Genomic DNA, 12,937 nt, shown 5'->3' on the forward strand with positions numbered 1-12,937 from the left:
GAGTCTTCGCCCTTTAACAGCACAGTACTGTAAATTTCAAGCTGAAAAAACATGTTGAGGGCTTCTGCACTTGCACATAAGTTCTAGGAAAATAAGCATGAAAAGTAGATATAATACAGCTACCTTATGATGCCTGACAAAACAATGTCTAAAGAGAGAACAAATAGCTAGTGATACAATGAAAAGGCAGAAGGGAATGAAGAAATATGCTGGTGATCTGAGTCATGCACACGTAGTATACTTGTTTTGACTCTCACTGGCTTTTAAAAAGTGAATTGTTCTGAAGGCCAGCAAAGCTTTCTAGAGCATAGTGTGAAGGTGCAGAAGTAACAGGAATCTAAATGACGAGGAATTGCCCTGCTGGATCAGAACAAGACTCTGTTCAGTCCAGCACTCTGTTTCCTACACCACCATCAGCCAGCCAGATGCCATTGGAAGTACACAAGCAGAAAAGCAGGAAATCATGGTAGGAGTCTTGTTTGTCTCTTGCATCTGGTATGCCGCAGGTATGCTGCTTTTGAATATGGAGGATCCATTTACTGTTGTGGAAAATGGCGATTGACAGATACATCCTTCATATATTTGTCTGATCCTATTTTCAAATAAAAACCTATCTAAGCTAGTGGCTGACACACCTCATGGCATCATTATGATCCATATCTTATTAAAACAATGAAAAAAGTGGATTTTTCAGTTCACTATTCACTCCTTCCAGTTACAATTTTAAAGGCTGTTTGGATCCTTTACTCCCAAGTGGCTGGAACTTACTGGGCTACATTTTTATTCCCCCCCCCTCATCTAATTAATATGATCAAAAGAGGAATAACAAATTAGTTTGAATTGGTGTCTTCTAAATGATGAGATCTGCCCTTAACAGAAGCATATCTATTTTGGGATGCTACAGAAGTATTTACTGAGGTACAGACTGTTTTTCTCTGAAGCAGACACTACCTGAATTCTGTAGCCATAGCATAAGTACAAAGGGTAGGTTACTCACAGTGCTTCTTTGAAGCTAAATTTATCCTTTCAAATATTCATCGCCTTTCTGAGAATGCTGGGTGGCAGTATTAAGGGTGAGGAGCACTTGAAAGGAGCTAACATTCAATGCTCAGTTAACATTCCTAAGCTCAGTTGCCACCTTTGACGGGGCTGTGCTAGTTTAGACCAGCTGAGCAGATCCATCTTGGTTGCAAAGACTCTCCTCACGTTTAAATCCACTCCTGTGTTCGCCTAACAAAAATATTGGTGTGCATTTTATTTCTGGCTGAGGAGTCTTTAGGGAAAATTTGTGCCATATTTTTGAAGATTTCCTACATAGCAATGAAGGCTAGAATAGAAGCTTGGTGGGGTGGGGGGAGAGGAGATGTACACTGCTTTAATCCAGTAAAATCCAGCAGTATCTACTCAGAGGCTTCTAGTACAAAACTGGAAGGGACCAAAAGGCTATCTAGCTCAACCCCCTGCCCTAAAGAGAAGGGAGTTGAACTCCCTGCCCTCCTTTCAGTCTCTGCAATGTAGATCACTGTGTATGACAAGCAGAAGGTTAATTGCTCAATTAACAAAGTTAATTGCTCACAAAGCAAATAGCTATTGGTCCACTGATCAGGCCAAGCCATCTGCTGAATAGAAGACTCACCACACTCAGGACTACTGGTTGTTGTGACATCAGGGAAACCTATCTAGGGACACTGGAAGCTGCCATATATTGAGTCAGACCATTGGTCCATCTAGCTCAGCATTGCCTACACAGATAGGCAGCAGCTTCTCCAAGGCTGCAGGCAGGAGTCTCTCTCAGCCCTATCTTGGAGATGCCAGGGAGGGAACTTGGAACCTAGATGCTCTTCCCAGAGCGGCTCCATCCCCTGAGGGATGTGCTCACACATCAAGTGCTCACACACCAAGTCTCCCATTCATATGCAACCAGTGCTCACACATCAAGTCTCCCATTCATATGCAACCAGGGTGGACCCTGCTTAGCTAAGGGGACAAGTCATGCTTGCTACCACAAGACCAGAATCATGGTACTCCCTGATGCCCTAATGGAGCTGTGGTGGGGAATGGGGAGAGGAAGCACCCAAAGGTGAAACATGTCTTTGAATAACCTTGTATGACATTTTTTTCTGCATTCTGCATACTGTAGTGTGAGCCTTAAAAGAATTCCAAGCAAGATTATGGAACTGTATGGATTTTCTTTTTAAGCACAGTTCATTATGTGAGTGTATCATTACAGGTTAGTGACTTGTGCAGTAATGAAAGGCACAAGAAATGGTTCTTGGAAAACCAATCCATAGCTTTTTTCTGTTTTGTGGCTGTGTGTGGCTCTGGGTCCAAGTCCCCAATCTGCAATAGACTCATGTGCAATCCTGGGCAAAGCACATGTTCTCAGCCTCAGTTTTTCCATCTGGAAACAGGATCTATACTGAGCTACCTCACAAACCTGTTGTGAGACAGCACTAAATATTGTTTACTTTGCTCCTGAATCTTTTGTCCTTGTGCAGAAAGAAGTCAGCAGATGCTTCTTCTCCCATAACTGCAGTAACAGGACAGGCGGAGAAAAGACATGCCAGAGCTTTCTCCTGCAATTGGTTAGACAACCACTAACTACCCTCGGTCTCACCTACGGAGGTGAAATGTTTTTTATGCTGATTCTACTAGAAAAAAACCTTATTTTTAATCACTTTACACAATCTTTGTAATTTAGTACACTCTTATCTTTGTAATCCCTTTTCCTAGCAATTCCCGAGGTTATAAAGCTTGTTATTTCAATGCAGTGTAACCCCATTCTTTTTTGTTTGTGACTAATAGCATCAAGCCGTTCTCTGTTCATGCCCCCCTCCTCCATTTACCTGTTTATCGTTCTGAAACTACTGTTAGAGAGTTGAGGGAGAACTGGTGGGAGGAAGAAATGGAAGGGCTAAGAATAGCTCCATGTATAGGTATGAAGCCAATTTAAAATATATATAAAAGAGAAGGCTGAGCAGCAAAGGTCTTTGTGGGCGGCAAAAAGTATGAGATTTGGAGACATGTCGGCTCATATAATATAGCTGCTTCTCCTCCCCGACCTCGTCTCTGCAGCAAATCTCGAGGGGGAGGGAAAGGAAGGAATTGCACACAGGCAAGGGGGCGGGCGGAACCCCGCATGCAGGACTTTGGCGCCGTACCGCCAGTATCCAACGCTCCCTGGCTCGCCTCGCTCTGAGGCCGAGATGCTGCATCACGGCACCTACTTATTACCTTCGTTGCATGAGGGAAAGAAGCACGCACGCCCTGCAGCCTGCATTTAGCCGGGTGCTATTACTGGGTGCTTAACCATTCAGCAGCGGCGGCGGCGTCGTCAAGTCAGCGAGCGCCAAGAGGGACACGCAAGACAACGAGGAGGATCCCTCCCCACCCCCCCTTTCCTCTCGCACGCGCCTTCCGGCTCTCTCAAAACCCTCCACCCACCCACCCAAACTGCTCGCTAATCCACGGGACGCACGCGCGGCCCTGGGGTGCAATGCAAGGAATGTGGCTCTGGTCTCGACGACACCCCTTAAGCAGCATGCGGGGCTTTGGAAAGTGAAGGGCTGAAGAGAAAAGCGAGGAGGAGGGGCGCGAGCTGGGGCCAGCCCTGCCAGGAGGAGGAGGAGGAGGAGGAGGAATAATTGAGGAGCTCGCGTCGGCCGGGGTTGTGTATGCACCGGCCTCGCGCTCGGCTCGGGAGCGGCGGCCCCTCACAAGCAAGCGGGGCGAGGTGTGCACGCGCGCGCGCGCGCTGTATATGTGTGTGGGGAGAGAAGCAAGCAGACAGGTGCGGCGGTAACAGCAGCAGCGACCGAAGAGAGTAGGAGCATCGAGGCACCGCGCCTTGCTTCCCTACAGCGCCCCAACATGAGAAAAAAGGCGCCCTGACTGCCGCTCCGAGCTCCTGGACCTGCTTCGCCGGGGGTGGGGTGGGGTGGCGCAGCACCGCGGGCCCCCCAACCTTAACCCGTCTCACAGCTCGGACGAGGTGTCGTCCCCACCCTCGCCGCCGCCACCACTACCACCACACGCCCTTACCCCGGGGGAAGCGATGAGCTATGAAGCCACCCGGCAGAAGTTCTCTGCGGCAGCAGCCCGTCTCTGGCCGCCGCTACCGCAACAGCAGCAGCAATCTCTCTACTACGGCTCCTCCGACCTCCTCTTCCTCGTCTTCTTGGCCGCCGCGGCTGCCTCTGTCCAGCTTCTTCCATCTCCTCTTTTTGACGCTTCTGGTCTTCTGCCCCGGATGCCCACAGAGCCGGGGGGTTATTGCTGCCACCGGTGAGTGCAGAGTAGAACCAGAGAGCGAGGCAGCTCCCTCTCCGCCCCGCCACACACGCATACAACCACCGCATCCGCCCCAGTGGTCGTCTTCCTTAACCCCCGATTCTGCTGCGGGGATACGACTACTGCGGAGGAAAGGGGCATGGGGTGGGGTGGGGGTCAATCTTGATCCCTCCCCTTGCAATTCCAATTACTGTCTTTTTCGTGCGTGCCAGTGCTAGCAAATAATGAGCATTCCCCTTTTCAGTGTTCACCCGCCGCCACCCCCACCCGGCAAGTGTTTAATGCTTATAACAGCGGAACAGAAACACTGTCTGGGGTTATGTCCCCGACTGTGCGGTGGAGCCGGCTTGAACATAAATAATAAGCATGAACTTCTTTCACACATGTACTTTTCGTTTCACTGTTGACGCAATTCCTCTTTTAATGACATTTTGATTGGCCTTCAGTAGTAGTAATTGGTAATAGCTGCAACCCTACCACCTTTCTTGTGTGTGTGCGGGTGCACATATGTACAGCTGGATATGACCTGCTTGTTTTTACATAGTAGTCTAATATGTACATTAAGGCTGTATTTGCTGGTTTATTATGCTGATGGCAATGAAATTATTTCAGAAGGTGCTGATGCAGCAAATGCTGTTGGCAGAGTTTCAAGGTTGCTGTTTTTGTGCAGAATGTCATATGCAACAATAATGAGGGCTACTGTATTAGAAATGACATTTTTGTTATTAACATTTTCCCATTGTTAGTTAGATGGGGCATACCTTTTGCAAACAGAAAGGGGAATGGGATATGTTCAGAGAACCATGATGAATACTGTCTGCAAAGTGCTCGTTATTCATGCAGCATGTATATACTGTATGTTTGTTCAGAAGCAGGTCCCACTGAGTTTATTGGGACCTTCTTCCTAGTATGTGTGTTTAAGATTGCATCCTTAAAGTTAAAAGAATAGGGGAAAGTAGCCATTATGTAAAGGGAATTGATTAACATTCAGTACACATGGATTCAGGTCTTGAGTTGTTTACAGTGGACTCAGATTTATACATGGCTGGTAATTGTGTGGGAAGCTGGCAGAAAGAGGATCATGGATGACTGGATCTCCATTAAGAAAGTATTTATTTTCTCTCTCCTTGGAGTCCTTGCATATATAACACTTATGATAATGTAAAACTCTGTAAAATTTAACAAAGCACAACAGAAACGTGTGTGTATCTATTTCAGTGAAATATATTGGATTCATGAGAATGACTATATTCTTCACTTTAAGCCAATTAGCAAAATTAAAAAAATAACAAGTGTTTAGTCAACGTGTGTCTAGTTCCTCTGTGAATTCATAAAAGGTTTGTCTGTCTTCTCTAGCTCTGCATTGGAATGAAACTGCAGGAGATGTAGGAAGAACACTGGCAGACGGTGAAGACACTGCATTTCAACAGACAAACAGTAGCAGCAGTAAAAATGACAGTCACAGCAGTGCATTCCAGAAAGAAATCACTTTGCCTTCAAGACTTGTCTATTATCTTAACAGAGACTCTGAAAGCCCTTACCATGTCTTGGATACTAGGACAAGGCACCAGCAAAAACACAATAAGGTAAGGCTCTTTAAAGGAGCTTTCTGTACAGTGACTCAAAATAGTGATGTCTCTGGAGGGATTGTCTTACTTTGAGAATGGTTGCTCAGCAGATCTGTAATACTTCAGAAGTCACTGCACTGTTCTTAGACTGAAATAAATGTTTGTCCAAAAAAAGGAAAAAGGGAAAGATCTTGTCACAGCAGCCTCATGATTGATACAAGTGCCAGGAGTTGTCTTGAGTAATAATAACTGAGATTTCACATGGGTATCACTGTCCCCATTAGAATGAAACCTGGAGTACAAACCATAGTTTACTTGCTCTTTTAGAGGCCTAGAGCATTTTCTCTTTCATCTAGCTAATTTTACCTGATTTGGGGAAGAAAAAAACCCATAGTAACGAGTTCAATCTCCTTGTGTGCTCCTGGCTGCTGACAAAAATGGGGGTGACTGGGCCTGTCATCTGTGTCTTCGGTTGGGAGAATGATAGATGGAAAGAACTGGTAAAGCAGTAATGTCCAAGGGAAAGCCCAGGTCAGTGCAGGGGCAGGGATACCGGTAGAGTTGGCAGGGCCCACTCATGCACTCATGAGACTTCAAGTGAATCTAGGGGCATGGAGAAGGTGAATGCTGAAGTGGTCACATTTCCTATATGCTCCCTGGGGCTAGGCAGCATCCTTCTAGGTGAACCTGGGCACCTAGCTGTGAGAGGAATAAGCTGAACAGAAAGGGGGAGATCTGTCTCATGTTAGAGCACCCAGATATTGCTGTGAGAGCAAAGTGCAATAAAAAGCCACATTTTAGCACTGAATTCTTGCTTTGACTGATATTACCATGCAGGTACTCAGGCCCTTTGATGTAGAACAACCCCCCCTTGGGTGGTGAAGCCATCACACAGAGGTTCAGGATATCCCAAATGTTGCGTATTTAGCAGGAATACCAAGTTTTGAAAATAATGGAATATAAGTTAATCGTGGGGTGCAATGCAAGGAATGTGAATTGCTTTCAATTAGACTTGGTCATGACTAAGTCTAGTTTTGTGTTCAGAAGCACATTAGAAAATAACGTTAACTGGGCAAAGTGGCACCTTTTAAAGTAGTGACTCTCTTATATGTTGTAGGGGAAGAACAACTGTCTTTGTTCAACATAGCACAGCATTTTCCCAGTGTTTGTTGCTGTCTCTTAGGGCTGGTCGGTAATGTTGGACATGGCTCAACATCGGTGAGGATAAGCTGACCCTGACATAAGGAAGCCTATGTGTTGGGTCAGAGTTCCCAGGCACTATTCGGGGATTCCCGACCCATTTTGGAGCTCCAAATGGCAGTGGGAGCCTGCATTTTTTCCTGCTAATCACAGCTGGGGAAAAGAACTCCAACTACTGACATCTCTCTGCCTGCCCACACATTTCTTTCTTTCCCCCCAAATTGTAGTAAAATAAAAGGAGAAAGAAAGAAAGCGGAAGATTTACGTGGTTTTACATCACTTCCCTTGAGATTCTCAGTTGTTTTGTTGTTTCTCCTGAGATTCTCAATAGTTATGTCCAGGTACATGTCCCTGTCCCCTTTACCAAGCCTGACTAGGCTTACCAGGTTTGGCCTCAGAGCTGGGACAGGGAAAGGGCTGAGCGTCACCCTGTGCTGCCTCCATCCCAGGCTGCTTGCTCCTTGTGTCTTCCCCTCTCTGGTGGCTCCTGACACTTGCCTCCAACCAGCCTCTCATCCCCGGCCGGCTCCTTATATGCCTCCTCACAGGCTATGCACTGCCTGCCCCCAATTACGGGGCCAATGCCCCTCTTTATTCCCTGTAATTGTCTACCCTTTACAGCTGCTGCCAATGCCTCTTCCCCTTCTCCCTCTTCCTGCTCAGACCCCCTCCTTGTGGGAGGCGTGCTGTTGATGTTACCCTCACGCGCCTCCGCTTCGGCCCTTTCAGGGCTCTGCCCTTTCTCTGCTTGTCCCTGGCTGCCACCCATCCCTGCCTCCTCTTCACCACTCCGTCCTTGGAGGTAAGGACAGCCGGCCTTGCTGGACAAGTTATATCACTTTTCTTCCCTATTCTCTCTGAGTACAATTTCCACGCTACTTTAAAAAATAATTTTAAAACAGTGGATGGTCAAATTCAGTTTTATTTAAATACGCAGAGTCCAACCATCCTTAGCTACTTGTGTGCTTATTTTCTTATCCCCCTGACCAGCAGTCTCCTCCCTCCTGACCTTCCCCCCCCTTTCCCCATAGACTTCTATGGAGATTTTTGCTGATCAAAAAATTGGTGGTTTCCCCAGCCTTGACCTTCTGAAGGGTCCCAAAGGACCTGAACTGACATCTGGGGTTCTGGATTCAACCCAGTCTGACCCAATATTTGCAATCATGTACAGCCCTACTGTCTTCCCCTCATGTTTCCTTTAAATTGTGAGCTCTTTTGAGAAAGGGAATTATTATTTTTTAATTCTTTTGCTATGTAAACCACTTTGTGAACTTGTTGAAAAGTAGTATATAAATAATAATAATTAATTAATAATGCTACCATTGCCTAACACTAGACAATGTTTTGTTTTGTTTAGATAAAATAGGGAATCTAGAGACCATAACAGTGACCTACAATTTGGATTTAGGAACATCAGTTTTAACTATGTTTCAGTCCAAACTTCTGGTGCTCTGTCATCTAGTTTCCCCTGGTGTCTCGGCAGCAAGTAGGCCCAAACGTGAGGGTCTCTCTTCAAACAGTGTCTGAGTAGGTGGGTGTTGCAGACTATTTATGGATACAGTTCAATACTGCTATGATTTCCTCTTTGAAGTTCAAAGAATCACACAGACTCTTTTTCAGATTTCTTAATAATCATGAATATGTTGAACACTTTGCCACTGATAATAACGTCTTGCTCTCTAGTTACAGGCATAGTATAGGACTGAAATAATTCCCTCTCTGAATCTCAGCTTAGTGACAGGAGGAGCCTGCTGTTTGAATGCCACAATCAGAAGCTTCTTAAGTTTGTATTCAGAGTGCTTTCTTAAGATAAGAGATTGGCACTCTTCTATCCATTGTTAATATTACCCAAAGGGATGCAAAATCCAAAGGAATTGTGCTAACCTAAAGGGAACTCAAAGGGATACACCAGTACAGCAGAATGTCTGAAGCCTCTCTGCTACCTGACAAGTTGCTCCTGAAACAGAGGAAACCTTTGGGATCCAACTCTAATGCAGCATAAGAAGCTGTAGTCAGATAAAGATGGAAACTCTAGAAGTGTTCATATCCGCTTCTACCATATACCAAGGAATCATTCTGGTTTGTGAACTAGTGCCCTCATTTAGTTCTACAGAATTTTTCATTTTGTTGTGTAGTAACTTCTAAAAGAGTGTTCTTTGCAAGACCTTGAGCCATTGGCAGCTCCTGTCAACCCTAAGGGAGGCTCCCTGAGAAATTGATTGTTAGCTGTGTGCAAAGGTTTGGCTAAAGCTGAATACTCTTCATCCCCAGCGCCATGTTGGAAACTGTGCATGGAGCCCTTATGACTTGCTGCCTTGCTGTCACTTGCCTGACAAAGGAAGGATTGTTGGGAGCAGCGGTGGTTATTTGCTGTGCTGTCTACAACAGCCTTTCCCCTTCCCAAGCAAGGCACAGCAATGCAGGAGCAAGGTTATAGTTGCTTCAAGAGTCATTTTGCTGTTCAGCAATTAGGTAGGATGACTATGTAAGTTGCTTGTTTGACTTGCTAAAGTGATAACATCCTCAGTAATAACACAATTCAACTTATTTTGTTGTGATGCTTACTTGCTGTTGTTAAAATATGTCAAAGTTTTTCTATCTACCCATTTATAACATTCTATTTAGTGTCTTATAATTCATTATGGGTAGTTCATTGTGGGTAATAAGGGGAAACATAGGACACTGAGGGGGGGAACTGCATCCGTAGTGTCAACCTACCTTGCATTGAAAGGCCGTTTTTCCTTCCAAAGGAAGTCTCTGAGCCATTTATAATTTTTCACTGAACATGCCAGTTCAACCAATATGACTAAAAGTGTTGAATTTCGTTGTGGAAAATTCAGGTTTTGAGTCCCTACCATCCCTAAGGCTCTCTGAGTAGCCTTGGGCAAGCTACTCATTTAATCTATCTTTCAGCGTTGTTAGGATAAAATGGAAGAACTCATATCACCCTAAGTTCGGCGAAGGAGGGCAGGATTTTTCAACTGTGATGAATTAAATACAAAATATCTGTAGTATATGGACCAGGATTAATGCCATATCACTATAGTAATTATATAACAAGTTTAGAATAGCCAAAAAGGATAGCATAATTATAAGGTAGGGGCTACAACAACATGGGGCCTAGTGAATGATTCAGCAAAAGTGGCTATCAGAGAAAAAACGTTCTGAATATTTGTGTCACAGAAAAACTCAGGCAATCCTGAATTGTACACACAATTATGTTTAATATAGGCCTGTTAACAGGATGGCTCCCTGGTAGCACACATTCTATTCCTAGGAGAAGTAGAGAAGGAGAAGTAGGAGAACATATATATGTTGATACATGTTGTTGTATGGAGCAGTGGATCTCTGCCAGTGTATAAATATGAATAGTTTGGAACAGTGTGTGTATATCTCAGTTCACTGAGAATGACACTATGCTTTCTCTGGTCCTTATGGATCATGCACCTACATTGGCAGACTCATTGTTTCTGCTTGCCTGTGTCTATGTATGGTTTATTTCCTTGAAGGCCATGGGAGGTCTCTAGCCCTACACACTCTTGCTGAGCACAATTTTGACAATGGGCTGTATCCTAAGGTGATTTTGCTGTTCTGCATGCCATTATGTTCCAGGGGGTTTCCAGCCCTCAGGAGTGGGTTTTTCGGGGGGACACTATAGGGAGGAGGGACACTGAAGTTCCCTTGCCAGAACTTCCTTCTGCATGCAGTTCTTAGGATGCATTTTTGCCACGGGATGAGGTGATGGCCACTAGTTTGGATGGCTTCAAAAGGGGCTTGGAAAAATTCATGGACAGGTCTATCAATAGCTATTAGTCTTGTGGCTTTAGGCCAGCCTCTGAGGCAAGATGCCTGAATACCAGTTGCAGGGGAGCAACAGCAGGAGTGAGGGTATGCCCTCACTTCTTGCCTGTGGGCTCCCCAGAGGCATCTGGTGGGTCTCTGTGTGAAACAGGATGCTGGACTAGATAAGCCTTTGGCCTGATCCAGCAGGGCTGTTCTTATGATACAACATCAGTCTGGAACCAAATATTTCAAAGTTGACAAATGATTTCTACTGCTTGAGGCTTTATATATGACTATGATATAGCACTAAGATGGGAACATGATAACCTGTTGTTTTTATTTTTTAAAACAAAGGGCACATATCAGTATTAGGGATGTGCACAAAACCAATTTAATGTTCTGTTCAAAGTTTGGAACAGAACGTTAAATCTCTGGAATGTTCCATCGGAACAACTGGTTGAGGCAGTTGTTCCAACAGAATGACCCTGTTTTGACTCAGATATTTCTGAGCACCATTTTGGATTCCAAAATGGTGCTCTTCTGGCCTTTGTGATTGAGTGGCAGCCATTTGTGTAGTGGTGCTGACTACGCAAATGGAATCCATTTTGGAATCCAAAATGGCGCTTGGAATGTTCTGACTCGAAACAGGCTGTTCTGTTCCAAACTCAGAACAGGCCTTTTATTTGAAGGGTGTTATGTTCCAAACTTGGAACACTCAAAATGGCACAAAATCTGCACATCCCTAGTATTAATGTTGCATAATCATAAAACCATGGAACTGTAGGGCTGTTGGAACCTGATAGTTGTTTGGACCCTGAGGGAGGATCCTTTCTAGTGCCCAAACATTCTCATTATGAGAGTATGGATTAGCAGCCTTCCAAATTACAGCATGCAGAAGGGCTAAGGCACCGGGTCAGTAAAGTGTCTTGTTTACACAGTTAAAATTACTTTAGAAGTGGTTACAGGGTATACTGGGGAATCCTGGCTGTTTTAGGTACACACTCCTTCCTGCTGCTTTGGATCATATTAAAAAGCTGTATTTTCCTGATGTGGATTGTGTGGTAATGCAGATTTGATTACCTGATAATCCATGGAGAGATTTCATAAAGACTGACTCAGGAACACAAGGTTAAGCAAACGCCCCAGTCTATTTGATTATGAATGTATAATTCATTCATTATTCATAATACTAAATGAATGAATAATCAGTGTGAGGTGGATTCTTATTTATCTTCTTATTTAGCCTGCAGTGGCTGCCTTGTGGGATTTAGCTAGTCTCTGACTACCTTATGCATTGTGGCTTCTATATGTCCATAGAAGTGCTCTTTGACACACAACCTGTGGCTTTTTAATCTAACTGCTATTATCCGCCCTTCTCTATTAAGTGTACACAATTCGTTCCTTTGATTACATGTGAAGTAATCAGCATCTGCCTCACTTCTGCATCTCTCTGGTTTCTGAAAGCTGCCATTTTATGTTGGCATGTGTATACAGGTGAAACTCGGAAAATTAGAATATCGTGCAAAAGTCCATTAATTTCAGTAATGCAAATTAAAAGGTGAAACTGATATATGAGACAGACGCATTACATGCAAAGCGAGATAAGTCAAGCCTTAATTTGTTATAATTGTGATGATCATGGCGTACAGCTCATGAAAACCCCAAATCCACATTCTCAGAAAATTAGAATATTATATGGAACCAAGAAGACAAGGATTGAAGAATAGAACAATATCGGACCTCTGAAAAGTATAAGCATGCATATGTATTCAGTACTTGGTTTGGGCCCCTTTTGCAGCAATTACTGCCTCAATGCGGCGTGGCATGGATGCTATCAGCCTGTGGCACTGATGAGGTATTATGGAAGACCAGGATGCTTCATTAGCGGCCTTCAGCAATTCTGCATTGTTTGGTCTCATGTCTCTCATCCTTCTCTTGGCAATGCCCCATAGATTCTCTATGGGGTCAGGTCAGGCGAGTTTGCTGGCCAATCAAGCACAGTACACTGTATACTTTTCAGAGGTCCGATATTGTTCTATTCTTCAATCCTTGTCTTCTTGGTTCCATGTAATATTCTAATTTTCTGGGATTGTGGA

At 44.5% G+C, this 12,937-nt stretch overlaps 1 protein-coding gene across 7 annotated transcripts in view; it reads left to right on the plus strand.

Annotated features, from left to right (window-relative positions):
• Positions 1 to 3,391: 3,391 nt before the first annotated feature.
• ADAM23 (ADAM metallopeptidase domain 23) overlaps positions 3,392 to 12,937 on the plus strand; it is a 125,130-nt gene continuing 115,584 nt past the window's right edge. For 2 of the 7 annotated variants that reach the window (XM_053282738.1, XM_053282740.1), the window contains exons 1-2: positions 3,392 to 4,284; positions 5,647 to 5,876. In XM_053282738.1, the coding sequence (XP_053138713.1) occupies positions 4,062 to 4,284; positions 5,647 to 5,876 (453 nt within the window). In that variant the 5' untranslated portion in view covers positions 3,392 to 4,061. The remainder of the gene's footprint in view (positions 4,285 to 5,646; positions 5,877 to 12,937) is intronic. The other 5 variants (XM_053282743.1, XM_053282742.1, XM_053282741.1 and 2 more) reach the window with 5 other exon arrangements.

This window comes from Hemicordylus capensis, chromosome 1 (genome assembly GCF_027244095.1).
Source record: "Hemicordylus capensis ecotype Gifberg chromosome 1, rHemCap1.1.pri, whole genome shotgun sequence".
NCBI classification, from domain to species: domain Eukaryota; kingdom Metazoa; phylum Chordata; class Lepidosauria; order Squamata; family Cordylidae; genus Hemicordylus; species Hemicordylus capensis.